Source organism: Barbus barbus, assembly GCF_936440315.1.
Source record: "Barbus barbus genome assembly, chromosome: 40".
Taxonomy (NCBI): Eukaryota; Metazoa; Chordata; class Actinopteri; order Cypriniformes; family Cyprinidae; genus Barbus; species Barbus barbus.
This window is the reverse complement of record NC_136718.1, coordinates 26,709,939-26,729,299: the sequence shown is the minus strand read 5'-3', so window position 1 is coordinate 26,729,299 and position 19,361 is coordinate 26,709,939. Positions and strand designations below refer to the sequence as shown.

The 19,361-nt window shown below is 36.8% G+C and overlaps 2 protein-coding genes across 2 annotated transcripts in view; both read right to left on the bottom strand.

The window, feature by feature from the left end:
- LOC306859227 (coiled-coil domain-containing protein 171-like) overlaps nt 1-19,361 on the bottom strand; it is a 472,225-nt gene that overhangs the window by 169,796 nt on the left and 283,068 nt on the right. The gene's annotated exons all lie outside the window — the stretch shown is intronic.
- Nucleotides 1,360-18,099, bottom strand: plod3 (procollagen-lysine, 2-oxoglutarate 5-dioxygenase 3). Its single transcript, XM_079400178.1, has 19 exons — nt 17,889-18,099; nt 16,115-16,206; nt 15,874-16,010; nt 14,012-14,175; nt 13,710-13,822; nt 12,978-13,041; nt 12,126-12,223; nt 11,074-11,175; nt 10,853-10,984; nt 9,803-9,924; nt 9,586-9,690; nt 8,235-8,360; nt 8,025-8,166; nt 5,726-5,839; nt 5,561-5,632; nt 3,979-4,083; nt 3,734-3,880; nt 2,190-2,315; nt 1,360-2,067 (listed from the first exon to the last, which is right to left on the bottom strand). Exons 1-19 carry the CDS (start codon nt 17,968-17,970, stop codon nt 1,912-1,914), a joined length of 2,199 nt encoding a protein of 732 aa, XP_079256304.1. The 5' UTR covers nt 17,971-18,099; the 3' UTR covers nt 1,360-1,911.

Below are 19,361 nucleotides of genomic sequence, written 5' to 3'. Positions count from 1 at the left end.
TGCAGTAAATCTGTGATCGCGTGCAATCCCTTTTCAAAAATTTCACTTTGGAAATCGCTCACATTCAGCAAGGGGGGGAGAGGATGGAAAGTGGGGGGTACAGTACCTCGTTTGTTGGGGGGGGGGGGGGGGGGGGGGGTCGAATGCCCCTCCTTTGCGCCGGCCCTGAGTGACTGACAGTCTGTTGTGACGCCAATGAAGTACAATTAACTGGCTGTGACATGCGGAGTCCCACAAGGCTCAATTCTTGCTCCACTCTTGTTTAGCCTGTATATGCTCCCACTAAGTTAAATAATGAGAAAGAGCCAAATTTCCTATCACAGCTATGCTGATGATATCCAGGTTTACTTAGCCTCATCTCCAAATGACTACAGCCCTATTGACTCCCTCTGCCAATGCATTGATGAAATTAACAGTTGGATGTGCCAGAACTTCCTTCAGTTAAACAAGGAGAAAACTGAAGTCATTGTATTTGGAAACAAAGATGAAATTCTGAAGGTGAATTAGATGTTTTGTTTTCAGTCAAGACTTGAATAAACTCGTTCATGCCTTTATCACCAGCAGGATGGATTATTGTAATGGTCCAAAGAAGACCATTAGACAGCTGCAGCTCATCCAGAACACTGCTGCCAGGATTCTGACTAGAACCAGAAAATCTGAGCATATCACACCAGTCCTCAGGTCCTTACACTGGCTTCCAGTTACATTTAGGATTGATTTTAAAGTACTTTTACTCGTTTATAAGTCACTCAATGGTCTAGGACCTAAATATATTGCTGATATGCTCACTGAATATAAACCGAACAGACCACTCAGATCATTAGGATCGAGTCAGTTAGAAACACCAAGGGTTCACACAAAACAAGAGGAGTCTGCGTTTAGCTATTATGCGGCCCGCAGTTGGAACCAGCTTCCAGAAGAGATCAGATGTGCTAAAACATTAGCCACATTTAAATCAAGACTCAAAACTCATCTGTTTAACTGTGCATTTGTTGAATGAGCTGTGCTACGTCTGAACGGACTGCACTGTATTTCATGTATAATCATTCTCTATCCTTAACTGTTTTATATTCATTTTAAAAGTTTTTATGTTCCCTGTTTTATTGTTGTGATTTTTTATTATTTTACTTTTATGTGAAGCACTTTGAATTACCACTGTGTATGAAATGTGCTATATAAATAAACTTGCCTTGCCTTGGAAGTCATTTTTACCCTCCTATAATTCAGGGGAAATCTGACACTCAGTCATTAGTTTCCTAAGAATTCCTGATTAAATCCGACAAGTTTTCTTACCTTGCAGCAGCAGCACTATTTACCGAAGTAGGAGGGAAGCGTCACTAAAACTCATTAACATTTTATGACAAGAGGAAATGAGTTTTATGTTGATTCAACATTGTGCAATATTTCTTCCTGCAGCGACACATTTGATATATGACACTTTACATATGATCATGCCATGTTAATGCGATTTCATTCAGTCACGATATGATCAATTAACTGCTCAATTTGTGCTTTAAATTACATATGATTCTGGAAAAATTATAAAAAGATATATATACTATTGGAACCTAAAGTCACAATAGAGTGAATGACACCAGCTTCTGTTTCCAATATTTATTTTCAAAAGGCAACAAATAATTTAAAGCGGTTTGTACAAAGCTTGAGTACAAAAGCTAACGGAGGACTAAAGCTCTTTAAAAAAAAACATCTGTGATTCGATTATTCTATAAAATCAAGTAAAAATACTCTTCTCATCAAGCTTTACGGTTGATTTGTGCTGAAGGAGTGAATGTCTGGCCTCGGATCTTTGATGAGCCGCTGATATGTAACATCTTGTTTGTTAATTTACAGAGAGAGAAACACACACACACACACACACACACACACACACAAACACACACACACAGAGTTTCAAGGGTCAACGAAAGACACCATGATGTATCGCGTTCCTTGTGTGACGGGAAGCCCCTCATGATAGTGTGTCAAACGGCCCGGATGCATGAACGACCAGCCCTTCCTGGGAGACTCGACCGTACAGTCGTAACGCAGAAACCGGCAGCCTCCGCCCTGACACACACACACACACACACACACACACACACACACACACACACACACAGAGAGAGACGAGTGTATTATGTGTTTAAGGGTAGAAACACTCTAAATAACACAATGGAAAGTTTATTTACCTCATAATCAATGTTTTTACTGTTGAGCGCGATGTTAATGGTGAACGTGGAGGAATCGTGATGTGGACGGAGTGACGGCTGCTCATCAGGACGATAACGAACCACAAAATTCATCACAGCCTGAGCCTGTAACACACACACACACACACACACGCCGCTCAATTATTTTAATTTACCATAGTGCTCAATAGTTTGGGATTAATAGGATTTAATGTTTTTGAAGGATACTCTTCTGCTCACCAAGGCTGCATTTATTTGATCAAAAATATAGTAAAAATAAGAAATATTATTAGAATTTAAAATAACTGTTCTCTGTGAATGTTAAACTGTAATGTATTTCTGTGATCTGCAGCTGTATTTTCAGCATCATTACTCCAGTCTTCAGTGTCACATGATCTTCAGAAATCATTATAATATACTGATTTACTGCTCAACAAACATTTCTGATTATTATAATGTTGAACACAGTTGTGCTGCTCAATATTTTCGTGGAAACTGTGACATTTTATTTTTCAGGATTCACAGATTAATAGAAAGTTCAAAAGAACAGCGTTTATTTTAAACCTTAAATATTTAGTAACATAACTGGCACTTTTGAGCAATCCAAAGGTAATCGTAATCCAAAGGTTGTGGGTTCGAGTCTCGGGCCGGCAGGGATTGTAGGTGGGGGGAGTGAATGTCCAGCGCTCTCTCCACCCTCAATACCACGACTGAGGTGCCCTTGAGCAAGACACCGAACCCCCAACTGCTCCCCGGGCGCCGCAGCATAAATGCCCACTGCTCCGGGTGTGTGTTCACGGTGTGTGTGTGTGTGTGTGTGTGTGCACGGTGTGTGTGTGTGTTCACTGCTGTGTGTGTGTGTGTGTGTGTGTTCACTGCTGTGTGTGTTCACTGCTGTGTGTGTGTGTTCACGGTGTGTGTGTGTGTTCACTGCTGTGTGTGTGTGTTCACTGCTGTGTGTGTGTGTTCACTGCTGTGTGTGTGTGTTCACTGCTGTGTGTGTGTGTTCACTGCTGTGTGTGTGTGTTCACTGCTGTGTGTGTGTGTTCACTGCGTGTGTGTGTGTGTGTGCACTTTAGATGGGATAAATGCAGAGCACGAATTCTGAGCATGGGTCACCATACTTGGTTGTATATCACGTCACTTTCATTTTAGATCATTTACCACAAAAATATGAAAATATGAATTGATAATAATCAGAAATGTTTGTTGATCAGTAAATCAGTATATTATTATGATTTCTGAAGATCATGTGACACTGAAGACTGGAGTAATGATGCTGGAAATACAGCTGCAGATCACAGAAATAAATTACAGTTTAACACATATTCACATAGAAAACAGATGTTTCACATTTTTACAGTATTTTTGATCAAATAAATACAGCCCTGCTGAGCAGAAGAGACTTAATTCAGAAACACAAAAAGTCTTAATTATTGCAAAGTTTTGACTGGTACACTAAAATAAACATTTCAATACATACATGAGCAGTGATGCAAACAAACGTGTTGATGATCCTAAACATTAATGGCCTGTCGCCTCACCTTCGGATAGTATCCTGGGTAGAGTTTCTCCGTCACAGGAACGATGTAGTCTTTCAGGAACTTTAGCCACTCTTTCTCAAACTGGATCTGATTCATGTGAATATCGACTGTAGGAACATTCTCATAACCTCCAGCTAACCGTTCATCCTGAGAGAGAAACACACACATGAGCTGCTGATTTAAACACACACACACACACACACACACACACACTCGACACACACACACACGCTGAGGTCACTGACATTGTGTCTTCCTCCAGACCATCCACCGAAATCCTCCATGGTCTCCACAAGCTCATCACACATTCTTTCAGAGAACGCTGGAAACCAGTAGACGTCTGGACAGGGCTGAAACACACACACACTCTCCAGTTTAACTCTGTGAAGCCTGACATAGAAAGTCTAATGTCTTCAAATTGAACAGTTTATTGAACCTTTAGACAAATATTTAAAAAAAAAATGAAAAGCAAAAGTTTGCGAATGTGTTTTATGTTTAATATTCAATCAGTCAGGCTTTTATGGCTCAAACTGAGCAATAAATATGAATCTGCTGCAGATGCTGATATTTCTATGATGAGATTCTGATGCTTGTGATGTAAATCAATGAGATCTTTATAACAGTAGAGCAGATACTGACATTAAATGATCTAAATATCACTCTATATCTCCAGTAATATGTCTATATCTCCAGTAATATGTCTATATCTCCAGTAATATGTCTATATCTCCAGTAATATGTCTATATCTCCAGTAATATGTCTATATCTCCAGTAATGTGTCTATATCTCCAGTAATGTGTCTATATCTCCAGTAATATGTCTATATCTCTCCAGTAATGTGTCTATATCTCCAGTAATAGGGCTATATCTCCAGTAATGTGTCTATATCTCCAGTAATAGGTCTATATCTCCAGTAATAGGTCTATATCTCCAGTAATAGGTCTATATCTCCAGTAATAGGTCTATATCTCCAGTAATGTGTCTATATCTCCAGTAATAGATCTATATCTCCAGTAATAGGTCTATATCTCCAGTAATGTGTCTATATCTCCAGTAATGTGTCTATATCTCTCCAGTAATGTGTCTATATCTCTCCAGTAATGTGTCTATATCTCTCCAGTAATATGTCTATATCTCTCCAGTAATGTGTCTATATCTCCAGTAATAGGTCTATAGCTCCAGTAATAGGTCTATATCTCCAGTAATAGGTCTATAGCTCCAGTAATGTGTCTATATCTCCAGTCATATGTCTATATCTCTCCAGTAATGTGTCTATATCTCCAGTAATGTGTCTATATCTCCAGTAATATGTCTATAGCTCCAGTAATAGGTCTATATCTCCAGTAATATGTCTATATCTCCAGTAATATGTCTCAGTAAGATGAGATGTAAATGATCCAAACATATAATGCAATGCTGATTGAGAGATGGAGAAATAAACGCTCCTCAGAAGATATGAGATGAAGATCATTCCTCCGCTGAGGAACAGAGAAAGTAAAGCTTCTGGAAACAAACGCTCCTCAAAAGATCCTGATGATCAGATTTGAGACGCACTGATTTATCTAGAAAATGATTGATGGAGAATCAAGTAAAGCTGAGCTGCTTCAGTCCAGTAAGAGTTCATCTGGAGATATGACTGCAGTTATTCTGACCTTTACTTGATCAAAATCAGTCAAGATTTGACTCTGAAGCAGCCGCTGAACAATTACACTAAAAGAGCTTTCACTGGATAAAACACTAAACTATCAACCAGAGACAGAAGATATGAGGAGATTGAGTGTGGCAGCAGAGTTTTGATCATTTACACATCAGATCTTCAGTCTCACCTGCTCAACGACCTTCTCATCCTCATCAAAAATCTTGGAGTAATTCTCATGGATGTATTTCTCTCTCCAGTCCTGAGATCACACACACACACACACACACACACAGGGTTAGTCTGCGCTCATGTGTGTGTCTCTGCACTCGTGTTTCACGTGTCAATCTCTCACCACTGGGTTGTCGAATATCTGCCACATGTCCGGATGAAGACGGCTGATGTTGTAATTCGTGGAGGAGATCAGACGGCCGAACTCATCCCTGTTGGACAAGAACATGAAGATGCCCTGCAGGACGAAACACACAAACAACTGACTCCATATGATGACGGTCATCAGTGCATCTGTAGTAATCTGTAGATCTGTGTAATCATTAGTAATCTGTCCTCACACACTTAAGAGACTGAGGTCAACAAGGTCACAATTTTTGTATTACATGTTTTCAAAAATGCTGCATTTAAATATGCAAATGAAGACTTGCGTAAATATGCACTAATTTGCATACATTTCCAGAACACAAATCTGAATCCAAGTTCATAATTCTTGTTGATTTTGTTTTTATATCAGAGTTTAAATCAGTTTCACCATGTTTTTAGGAGGGAAATGTTGTATAAATCAGTGTGAATTAAATATGAACAAACCTCCAGAATACAGAGAGGAATAAAACTTAAGTCTGCTATCTGTAAAAGAAAAACTGATTAACTCTTGACTCTCAACTGTGCGATACTCCTAATAATAATAATATATTAACATTAATATATTAATATAATAATAATAGTAATTACTTTAAGAAGTATATTCTACTGTAGAATAGTAATATCATAATTTCTTTCAGTTAAGCTGATCTGTTTTTCAGTAATGTTATCTCCACAGACACTAGTCCATACAATGATTTGATGTACAGCTCTAATGTTGATTTGTTTATTAAAATTTCAGTCGCTGGGGTATATCTGTAGCAATAGATAACAATACATTGTATGGGTCAAAATTATACATTTTTCTCTTATGCCAAAAATCATTAGGATATTAAGATCATGTTCCATGAAGATATTTAGTAAACTTCCTACCATAAATATATCAAAACTTCATTTTTGATTAGTAATATGCATTGCTAAGAACTTCATTTGAACAACTTTAAAGGAGATTTTCTCAATATTTAGATTTTTTTGCTCCCTCAGATTCCAGATTTTCAGATAGTTGTATCTCAGACAAATATTGTCCTATCATAACAAACCATACATCCATGGAAATATTATTTATTCAGCTTCAGATGATGTAGAAATCTCAATTTTGAAAATTTGACACTTAAGACTGGTTTTGTGGTCCATTTGACTTTCTCGTCCTTTAATAAATGTATATTTTTGATAGCGCATCTGACGCGTGGTCTCCTTCTTTGTCACGGCTTGTGAGCCGACTGTGACACAGTTTTCAGACCCCCTTCTTGAATCAGTCGAGTAACTGGCTAAAGACAAAAAGAATGATTTCTGAAGATCATGTGACACTGAAGACTGGAGGAATGATGCTGAAAATACAGCTGCAGATCACAGAAATACATTACACTTTAACACATATTCACATAGAAAACAGCTGTTTAAAATTGTAATAATATTTCACAATTTTACGGTTTAGTATTTTTTACTGTACAAAAATGCAGCCTTGACTTTTTTTAAAACAGAAAATATTACAGATTACACTGTGTGAATGTTGTAATAAACGTAGCTGCTGTAATTATCTATTCTCGTCTTACCATTTTATTTTACAGAGCAACAGTAAAATTTACAGTACTATCATGAAGTTATGAACGTTGATGGAGCTTTTATTTTGGAGGAAACCCACAGGAAGACCTCAGTGCTTCTTTTGCTGACAACAGCAGATTTCGAAATGATTCTCATTACGATTTTGGGAAGATGTTTGTTGCACGTATCGCATTGTCACATCAATGCCTTGTAAAAATCATAAAAATGTAACCGAGCAACTGACGAGTAACACTGTTTAGCGCCGCGAGCTCGTCATCGCTGTCAGAATACATGCAATTCATGCGTGTATTACAAAACATAACATTTATTTACTGTTTAACGCCATTTTGTGTACAGTAACCAGCATCAACCACCCTTCCTCTTCTCATCGGAGACATGCGATGCAGTGCTAAACAGTCTCTCACCGTCAGTGCTTGTAATGATTCTTGCATCTTCAGACACTTTTAACTGCTTCCATACTGCCGTTATGTTTGCTGCATTATAAAGAGTGCGCACCTCTCACTCTACGCAGGTTGCTATTTGATTGCATCACCAAAAATATAATTGTTCGGTACAATTTAATCAGTCTTTTCACTTATTCGGCCGGGCACTAAAAGACTTTTTTTTTTTGGGGGGCATTCCTAATATTCATGCCGCAGCTTCATTTTCTAATGTTAAATAAAGTGAAATCAAGCTGACAGGTGTAGAAAGAGAAGATATTTTCCATGCACGCTCACCTGCTCGCGGACGCTCTTGCAGAAGCTCATGTCTGGATCCATGCCCTCCTGCTGGTAGAGAGAAACGGCGGCCAGACGAGTGCGCAGAGTCTCTCCACGGATCAGATAGACCTGAGTGATGTAGGGAACGTTCCACAGTCCGCTGGAGGACAGGAGGAGACGTCAGGCTGCTGTACTGATACATACACACACACAGTGGCTGAAACTCACACTCTCTTGCTCTGCACGATGTCAATGTAGTCCTCCGAGCGCGAGTAAAAGCCCTCCGGACTCAGAGCGCCCCAGAAGTTGGACCAGAGCTTCCCGTGTCGAGACAGCATGGGCGCAATCACACCCCTGCCAACATCAGACAGAGAACATCAGGAGGGATGTTTATGATGAAATAGCAGCAGTGAGGAAACAAGACAGTTTGACTCCTGAATAAATCCTGAAGTCATGACTAGAGCCATGAAATTCATTTCTCTCTGTAAATTTTAATTTATTTTTTCCCCATAAATATGTTTAAAATTTTCTTGATTCTGTTTTAAAAGGTAAAATATTTTTTACCTATCAAATGAGTATCAATTTAATAATTTATTGAAATTGTAACAATAATAGGGACCTATGAAATCAGTTTTTCCACCTCAAAATCCATTAGATTTTTTCCTAAATTCTGTTTTGATGTTTTTGTTTGTTTTTAAAAGTTAATTCAATTTTAACCATGAAAAATAAACTATTTAATGTATAAAAATAATAGGGTCCTATGAAATCTGTTTTTCCCTACAAATTCCATTTTACAATTTGTTTTAACTCTGTGTTTTCCATTTATTTATAATTTTTAAATGCATTTATTTTTTTCTGGTTTTAAAGATTCATTAAATTTTAACCATCAACTGAGTTTGTAAAACTGTTACAATGTAATAAATAATTAAAATGTAACAATAATAAGGCACTATGATTTGTTTTTCCAAATAAAATTATTTTATTTTTACTTCCTAAATTCTGCATTTTCCGTTTTATTTTGATTCTGTTTTTAAAGGAAAAAAAAAATAAAAATCAACGCTTTAACTTTATGAAACCTTCACAATGTAATAATTTATTGAAATGTAACAACAATAGGGGCCTATGAAATCTGTTTTATTTTTCCCCCAAAATTCTGTGTTGTCTGTTTGAAATTTTCTGGATTGTGTTTTACAATTTAATACAAAAATTATTTAATTCATAATTTTATTAAAAAAAAGAAAATTTTAAATAATAAAACTATAAAATGTAATTTCAAAATGCAGTCATAAGAAAATGTAAAAATTCCTTTATAACAAAGAATTTAATTTTAATTTGTAAAATAAAAGTGCTGCACACTAGAAGTTTAATACATTTTATTAATACCTTTTTTCATAAATTAAAACATGAATGTTGGCAGTGAGGACCTTTGAGCTACAAGTTTTATAAGGTGAATGTTTTTAAAGTTTTAATAAAATGATGAAATGCTTGAAAAGTCATCATGGAGAAAATCATAATGAGCTACATGATACTGTAGAAATAAGTGACTCATAATGTGGCACGTCTGCTCATGTTCACTCACTTGTTCTCTTCAATAAGAATCCGCAAAATATCTGGATTGGTCAGAGCAACATCAGAGTCGATGCTGAAGAAATAATCGCAGGAGACGTCCTTCTTACACGCCTCGCTGAAACACAAACACACAGTCAATGGAATCATGGGAAAGATCCATACATTCAATACACTCACTCATCAGGACTGTTCATCTCTAACGTGTGTGTGTGTGTGTGTGTATTTACACTGCCATGTTTCTAGCCTGGTCTTGTTTGAGGTTTTCTTCTGGTCCGACAATTCTCGCCCCAGGGAAGAGCGAGCGATGCCGCGTCCAGAACCGCTCCACGTGCTGCTCGTGATACACAACCTGCACAAACACACAGTTAGTGTGTGTGTGTGTGTGTGTGTGTGAACACGTGACTCATGTGTTTCACCAGCACATGTGTGGACATGTATTTCACATAGCAAGAAAAACATGTATGAAGGGCCATAAGAGTGTGTGTGTGCTAGAGATCAACCGATAATCGGTTTTACCGATATTTAAGCATTTTTCAATAATTGGATACTAGTATGACTATATCAGATCTACCGATGAATAATATTATAAAACATGCAATGTTTTCACTGAAGATGTATTATGAAGATTAAATCTTGTATTTTACATTTTAACATGAATACAATCTAACTTTTTTAACCTTTTTATTTTTTATCATTTATCTATTTTTGAGATGACAAATTAGGATTAACTAAAGTTTTATAGATTAAACAGTTTGTTAATTTCAGTGATGTTGTTTTCAGTGTGTCAAGAACAAAAGTAAAACACTAAAATATACAAATATTGGTTTTGTATATCGATTCAGATTACCTGGCACATAAACATGCAAATAATCTGCATTGATATCGGTTGTAAAAAAGATAAATTTCGGTCGGATCGATCGCTAGTGTGTACTTGCATTTGTTATGAATAAAAATGAAATAAAAACAATTTATTAATTTAAAATGTACGTTGTTGTCATTGAGTACACAAGTTGTATATGAAAAATGAAATAACAATTAAATCATTTTATTTACTAATTTAAAAAGTACATTGTTGTCGTTGTGTTCGTACAAATGTTGGTTTTACATATCGGTTACCTGGCACATAAATATGCAAATGATTTGTATCGATATCGGTTATTTACAAAAAGCAATATTGCTCAATCTCTAGTGTTTACTTACGTTCCTATGTATGAAAATGAAATGTAATAATTTAACAATTTAATAATGTAAAATGTACGTTGTCATTGTGTACATACGTTGTTGTGTATGAAGAGTCGTAAGCGTGTGTGTGGGTAGTTCAAAGTTGCGAGCCTCTCCAGAAATTCTTCCAGAAACGGTGTTGCCTGCTCGATAAACACAGCGATATGCACCAGCGGCATCTCCTCGTCCTACACAAACACACACACACACACACAATCTCATCCTCCTAAAGCACATGACGCAGATTTGCCAGACTGTGTTTGTGTCGGCCACTCACAGACAGACCGCTCAGGTCCAGAAAATCATCGTCACAGATCCCGCATCCGTGTTCATACGTCCACGCCGTCGGCACGTAGTTACCCAGATAATTCAACTGGAGCTACACACACACACACAAACACAAACAAAACAACAACGAGTTAATAATATGTTACCGGTGATCCAAAGCAAATCACATAAATAATGACTCTTTTCAAACAGGTTTCCTGACGACTGTCATTGGTCAGATAAACAATTAGTCCCGCCCCCAAACTAACTAGTCAGAAGTTGACTTACTCATGATATTGTGATGTCTTTGCCTATTAAACTAAGATATTTTCACATCCCAAAAAAATCGAAAAGCTTTAAATAATCATGTTAAAATCTTTGCTTGGATATTTAAATGATTTAAATGTGAAAAATGAAAAGTGCTATAAAATACAAAAAAAATAATAATAATTTAATTAAGTTTAAATTGAGTTTTTTTTAATCAAATATCTTGAATTTTTTTTTATATAATTTGTTTACCTATATATTTAAAATTCATTTTTATGTTTATATATTTTTATACGTTTACATTATTATAATTCATTATTATTAATATTACAATTTAAATGAAATATTCTAAAGAAATGCAACATCATGCAGATTCAACACCACAGACTCTGGAGCTCTAAATGTTGTTCCTCTCCACGCAATTTTAATAAATATGATTTAAATAGCAATTTGCTGATTTGCTGCTCAACAAACATTTCTGATTATTATCAATGATTAAAACAGTTGTGCTGCACAATATTTTTGTAGAAACCATCATACATGTTCTTTTTCAGGATTCACAGATGAATAGAAAGTTTGAAAAAAAAAAACATTTATTTGAAACAAATCTTTTGTAAACATTATAAACATCTTTACTGTCACTTTTCATCAATTTAAAGCATCACTGAACAATTTAATTTTTAAAACATCTTTTCATTAGTGTGCATGTCTGTCACAGCAAATATCTGATGTGAATGTCTGGAGGTTACATGACGGCGCAGCGGTAATAGAGCGATTATTGTATAGAATGTTTACCTTAGTCGGACCGTTGCCATGGATAACGACAGGAAGTGTGTCATAGGCCACGTTCCGAGCTCTGACTCTGGATTTCTCAAACTTCAGGACCACTTCCTCTGGAAAAACACACATGCATCAGACAAAATCACAAGAACACAGGCAGAATTACACCAGGACTACAGGGCACAACACAGAAGTGTGTGTGTGTGTGTGTGTGTGAGAGAGAGAGAGAGTGAGTGTGAGAGTGAGAGAGTGAGTGTGAGAGTGAGTGTGAGAGAGTGTGAGTGTGAGAGAGTGAGTGAGTGTGAGAGTGAGAGAGAGTGTGTGTGTGAGAGAGAGTGTGAGAGAGAGAGAGTGTGTGTGAGAGAGAGTGTGTGTGAGAGAGAGTGTGTGTGAGAGAGAGTGTGTGTGAGAGAGTGAGTGAGAGAGAGACAGTGCGTGAGAGAGAGTGTGCGTGAGAGAGTGTGTGCGTGAGAGAGTGTGTGCGTGAGAGAGAGTGTGCGTGAGAGAGAGTGTGCGTGAGAGAGTGTGTGCGTGAGAGAGTGTGTGCGTGAGAGAGTGTGTGCGTGAGAGAGAGTGTGTGCGTGAGAGAGAGTGTGTGCGTGAGAGAGAGTGTGCGTGAGAGAGAGTGTGCGTGAGAGAGTGTGTGCGTGAGAGAGTGTGTGCGTGAGAGAGTGTGTGCGTGAGAGAGAGTGTGCGTGAGAGAGAGTGTGCGTGAGAGAGAGTGTGCGTGAGAGAGTGTGTGCGTGAGAGAGTGTGTGCGTGAGAGAGTGTGTGCGTGAGAGAGTGTGTGCGTGAGAGAGTGTGTGCGTGAGAGAGAGTGTGTGAGAGAGTGTGTGTGAGAGAGTGTGTGTGTGAGAGAGTGTGTACCTATGGCTCCATTGAGATTCTGAAAAATGTGGGATTTGTGGTCCAGCGTGATGTTAAACTTCCTCTGGAAAAGAGAAACTGTATTTAGCATGAACAGCTATCCGTATCATTCACTCAAAGAACTGTTGACTCATGAAAGTCTTAAGAAAAATGATTTCTTATTTGTTAAAGTTATTAAGATCAATTATTTGAGATGTTTATAACCCCAGATTTTAAAGTCTTGAAATAATTGCCTTTTTTTTTTTTTAGATATTACAGGCTCTTTGTTCTAAGACATCTTGGAAGGTTATATTAATTATATTTAATTACATTTTTTAACATAACTGTTGTAATGAATTAATATGATGTTAATTGTTGGTTTATGTATATATTTTGGAGCTTTTTTATATTAACATTTAGATTTATTTATTTATTTATTTGATTTATTTTCAGTTTTCATTTTACTTTTGAATTTAATAATTTATTTTTTTCATCTTTTTTTTTACCGTTTTCTATATTACCATGTAAGTATAATTGATCTTTTTTAGGCTTTATTCATCTTTTAGTTAATTTTTTTGTATTTTATTCTTCAAGTTATTTTATTTTTTACCATCTTTATTTCAATTAACAAAATATTTTTTATAATTAAAGGAATAATTTAAGGATAATAGCTGTGCTTGCTGCAGCATAAAGGCACAGTAAAGGTGATCTCAGTCCTTCATTGTGTGTTAATAACTGCACACACACACACACCCTCTGCTCTTTATCCAGGTAGATGCGTGTGTAGAACAGCTGGTCGTCATCGTCGTCCTTGTATTTCCACTGCTTCACTAAAGCATGAATCTCAGGAGCGTATCCGATGAAACCTACACATACACACACACACACACACAAACAATAACATGGGCGTCAGATGCCATGGCAGTTGGTTTCACTGCACACTCACACACACTCTCATACACACACACACACACTCTCTCTCACACACACACACACTCTCTCACACACACACACACTCTCACACAACATACACACTGTCTCACACACACACACACCTCCAGAGTTGAGGTAGCGTTTGCCGTGATGCACTACTGGATATTTGGACGCCAGTCTCTGGTCCGGCCAGCAGAAGCTCTCGGTGGAGAAAACCACGCGATGAGAGAAACGAGAAAACTTCCTGAGCAGCTCCTCTGGACCGCTGGCTAAAATCACATCATAACTACACACACACACACACACACACAAAACATTCACGTCAACATCACAGAAACACTGTACAGTGTTTAGTTTCCAAAAAACGCTGCCTGCTTTGTACTTTACATTAGTCCATGTGTACAGTCATTGATGTGCATGTTGTTTGTTAAAGCTGCAGTCTGTAAGTTTTGCCTTTTTGTCGCCATCTCTGTTTGAAAACCTGGATCTGCAGCTTTTTGCGGAATTATCTTGCTTGCGTGGGATTGTGCTCCGCCACGGCTTCAGCGCGGATGAATCTAATGTTTTGAGGTGAATGTGTTGCAGTCAGTCACTGCACCGGTGTGGATACTGTACTCAGGAATCACAGATTCTAGCCTGTGTCTTGAAATGTCTGGAATTTTCACCGTATACTGTTATCTGAACAAGTAAGTAACAAGTCCGCCACGTTTGTTCTGACCAACTGAGGAAAAAAGCATCACAATAAATCGCGCTACCAATGGTGATTAAATCTATCGGTTAGCTCACATCACATCAAACCGTGCAAATTATTATTACTGTAATACTTTATTCTCAAATTATTAATGTTAACAACATCAGCATTGTATAACTATGCGTATAGTGAGTATTAGCGTGTAGATTTTAATTTCTGTACAGTCTAATCTAATTGTCATACCATTCAAATTTCATATTAAGAAATTCTTTTAACCTAAAAAGCAAATTATGCTCCCTTCGAACTGGTTTTCTTTAAAACAAAAAATCGTGTGTAATCCCAGGCTATCTGTAATCAGAAGCACATTTAAAACTGGAATAGAATTTAATTTCAGTCACATGTTTTTCACAAACGCATAATCCTTTCTGGATTACAATCCGCCATCAAAATGATATATTTAATTATTCCAGCTGCTGTGAGAAAAGCCTATAAACGATCCGTCACCTGCAGGATCACATGTTAATATTTTAAATAAGATTTAATTTTTATATTTTCTGTTTTCGATCAATTTCAGTTAAAGTTTTAGTCATTTGGTTGCATGAATTTATCGCTTTTATTCGTTTTTTTTCTTTTCTTTTTTTTTTTGGGGGGGGGGGGGGGGGTTAGTTTATTTAATTATAGTTATTTTAGTGCTAAACTAAATGAAAATAAGAATATTTAAATAAAATAAGTTTAAAATAATAAAGAATAACTAACATTTTAGTTTAATAATATAGTTTTTAATAATAATTTGAATTAACTTTTTATTTTTTCAGTTTTAATTGTAATTTTAGTTAAGTTCCTAGTAACTTTGTTCAATTTCAGTTTGTTTTTGTTTATATTTCAGTTTTTGGTTTGATTAAATTCAGTTAATTTCAGTGCTTCAACTAAAAATAAAATTAGTAATTTTTTTCTATTAACGTATATTTTAATTCAAGTAATGTTGTTTTCTAGTTTCAGTTACCAATATTAACACTAGTTTGTTGCCTACAAGATGTGAAGTTACCTACGAGCAAATATATGTTACTGTTCGACTGTAACATCATCTGTACACATTTTTGGAAACCATAAAGAACCGAACAACACATCAATCTTACACCATGACTGCTGACAGGACTAATGAATACATTACAAAGCAGTCGACTGTTTTTTTGCACAAATGAAACTTCATACACACCAGGGTTAGGAAATCAAATTACATAAATAAAGAAACCATTATTAAAGAGAAACCAGGTCATGCCATTGTGTTCTCACCTGTCCACAAACACGATGACCGTGTTTTGTTTGTCTTTGTGTTTCTCTAGTTCTTTCTTCAGCCATCGAACCTTCTGACCTCCGCCGACGGTCCGGGCCACATCTCCACCCTTCCACTCCTCACCCAGACCCAGAACCTACATAACAGCATAAACACATCATTACGCACACATATAACTTATGCAATGGATGCCATATTAACTACAGAATCATATTTGGAGGGAATGAGCAGATGCCACACCTGAATGGTGTAGTTGAACTGTCGGATGGTGCGCATGAACCTCAGGTAGCCATCGGTCACTTCAGTCGCGGCGGTGATCACCAACAGCTCACCTGAACACAGACAGATTGTGTTATAAAACATCACTGACTTCACAGCTGGATATTTATAATGGCTCTGTCTACAGTGAAGGGTGGACCATATATTTGAACCCTTCTGTTGTATTGGGGTTGATGTGACCTAAACTGCTTAAAATACTGGTTAAACTATTTATTTCTACTTGGAATTTGGTGGATATTTTTCATTTAGGCTCATGAACGTGCATGCAAAGTTTCAACGTATAGAAGTGTTTTGGAAAGGCTGTTCAAATTTTGTTACAGTTTTTAGTCAACTTGAGCCATATTCAATATTGAAATACTGGTTAAGCTGATTATTTTCTTTTTAAATTTGGTGGATATTATTCATTAAGCATCAAGAATATGCAGGCAAAGTTTCGACATAGATGTGTTTTGGAAAGGCTGTTCAAATTTTGTTAGAGTTTTTATATTGCAGTAATGCAGTCAATTTATATTGAAGTCAAACAATCTATTTCTTCTTGAAATTTGGTGGATATTTTTCACTTAGCATCATAAATGTGCATGCAAAGTTTCATCACATGCATGCGTCTTGAAAAGGCTGTACAAAAATTGTTAGGACCTTTGTGTTGGGGTCAAACAGAGCCCTGATAGTTTCCGTGCAATTTGCCAAAACTCAACCCTTTAAAAAACATTAGTTAGTTACAAAGACTAAAATATGGCTTACATGAGAACTTCACGACTCAAAGTTTACTCAAAAATAACACGTTTGAATCTTACACGAGAAATTCAATGCTTCTTTGTCTATTTGAGATCTAGGGTAATTTTAGTGGTAAGTTTGTTTTAATATCTCAGTTACTAGTCTGATGCAGCACTGAAAGGAAGGGCTAGAAACGCTTTATACCCTCGCAAGAGTTTGACAAAATCACACAACTAGCAATGAATTCTACTTACACTAACTACAAATAAAGCCAGATAACATTAATAATTGTAGTTATTTGCTCCTTAGTGTAAAACTTTACAAATAATCATGTTTTAATTCATTTTGTGAACAAAATATGTGACCTCAACACAATAGAAATAACAATAAAATAGATGGGAATTGTCTCACATTTTTTATGTAATGTTTAATAATTACATCGTTTATCAATTAAATCGACTAACATCGTGTATTTGTATAGAAATGATCTAATCCATGTCTAATTCCTTAAGAACTGAAAAACACACTTAAACATAAAAAAGCATGATACTCTGCAGAATATAGTTCACTGGTGGAACTGTAGGATGTTTACTCCTCAGAAACCCAAACACGGGTTCTTCTGGAGAAGCTTCTGGAGAACCACAGAACCACAGCTGATCTGATTTAAAGAATGTTTTGAGTTCCTCTTTACAAATGACCATGGTAAACAGAGTTTCTGGGTCAAAACACCTCAGTAAGGTTTCTGAATCGAAGTAAACGTATATTATTCAAACAGTGTCTGAACATTCCTGCCGTTTTTGATGAATTCCGGAGCTCGTTTCGATTTACCACAACTCTACAACCAACCCATGGTATTGGACAATAACAATAGTGACCACGATGACCTTTTGTTAGGTTCCGAACTGGTTTTGTTTTGGCTGAGACTGTGGATTCGGATTCGCTCGAGCGCGGTTACATTACATTCAGATCTGACCGGAGATTTAAAGCAAGACGTGACAGAAATCGATTTAACGGTTCTTACTGGGTTTCCCGGGCCTTGGTTCGGTTCGGCAGAGCTGGACGGTGACCAGAATCAGGGTCAGGATCAGGCGCACCGCAGTCATCTCGCTCGGCTTCGGTTCGGTCCGGTTTTCCTGTCGCTCCCGGGAAGAACTCTCCCGAAGTTCGCGAACGTAGGGCAGGAATTTTACCGTTAGCTTGAAGAAACCGCCTCTCTTCCGCTCGGACAGCCAATGACCGCGGAGCAGAAGATGACGGACAGGGAAGCAGCCAATAAGGAGAAAGAACGCGACGGCATACAACCAATCAGAGTCAGACAAATGGAACGCTACTGGTCTAAAAATCAACCCTTTGGGCTACAGAGTGATTGAGGAAGGAGTGCCACGTTTTAGGAATAATTTAACGGGTGTCTGTATATAACGTTTCTAAAAATACATATATGTAAATCCTATATATGAATATAATGTTTTAACATTGTCAAAACATTAATAAATATAATGTCGTTCTATATTATTTGTTATTATATTTTATTAATTTAAAAAATAAAAATATGTACATGCATTTGATTTGGAACAGTGATTTTTTTTAATAGTTTAAAAAATATTAAATTCATGAAAACTATGTAATATTTTAAATGGATCTACAGGAATGATATAATGAGAAACCCAAGCAGCTGGGTTAGTTTACCTGACATGTGTTAACTAATAGAGCAATGCCATAAATACATGCTGCTGCTGACAATCAACCTCTTCCTTCTAGATCATTTATAATGCTTGATTCTAATGTGTTTTGTTTCTTTGTTTGTTTTTTATATATATATTAAAATATACTGAATATATTCTCATTTGTTTCTTTATCAGATTTGTTTAATCAGTGTCTCAGTAATGGATGCTCAGCAGTGAATGGGTGCCGTCAGAATGAGAGTCCAAACAGCTGATAAAAACATCACAATAATCCACACCACTCCAGTCCATCAGTTAACCTCTGGAGAAGACAAAAGATGAAACACGAAATAACTCTTCCTCCAGTTAAAAAAGTGTTCTGGTCTGAATTAGGAGAGAAATCTGCAGATCAAGCAGCGTTTACAAGACAAAACAGATCTAAACCAGTCTGTGGCTGGATTTTGATTGAGAGACAACAGCAGATGCACTTTATCACTGGAGGAAGAGTTATTATGGATTATAGACTCTATGTATTTTAGTTCAAAACATCTTAATGCTGGATGTGTTTGAGCTTTAGTCTTCTCCAGATGTTAACTGATGGACTGGAGTGGTGTGGATTATTGTGATGTTTTTATCAGCTGTTTGGACTCTCATTCTGACGGCACCCATTCACTGCAGAGCATCCATTGCTGAGACACTGATTGTATCTCATTATCATGTTCTGACTTACAGTGAAGAGAAACATAAAAACAACTGGAATCACAACTTTAATGCTGAACCTCTGAAAAATCCCCCAACTAAACACACACACACACACACACACACACACACAC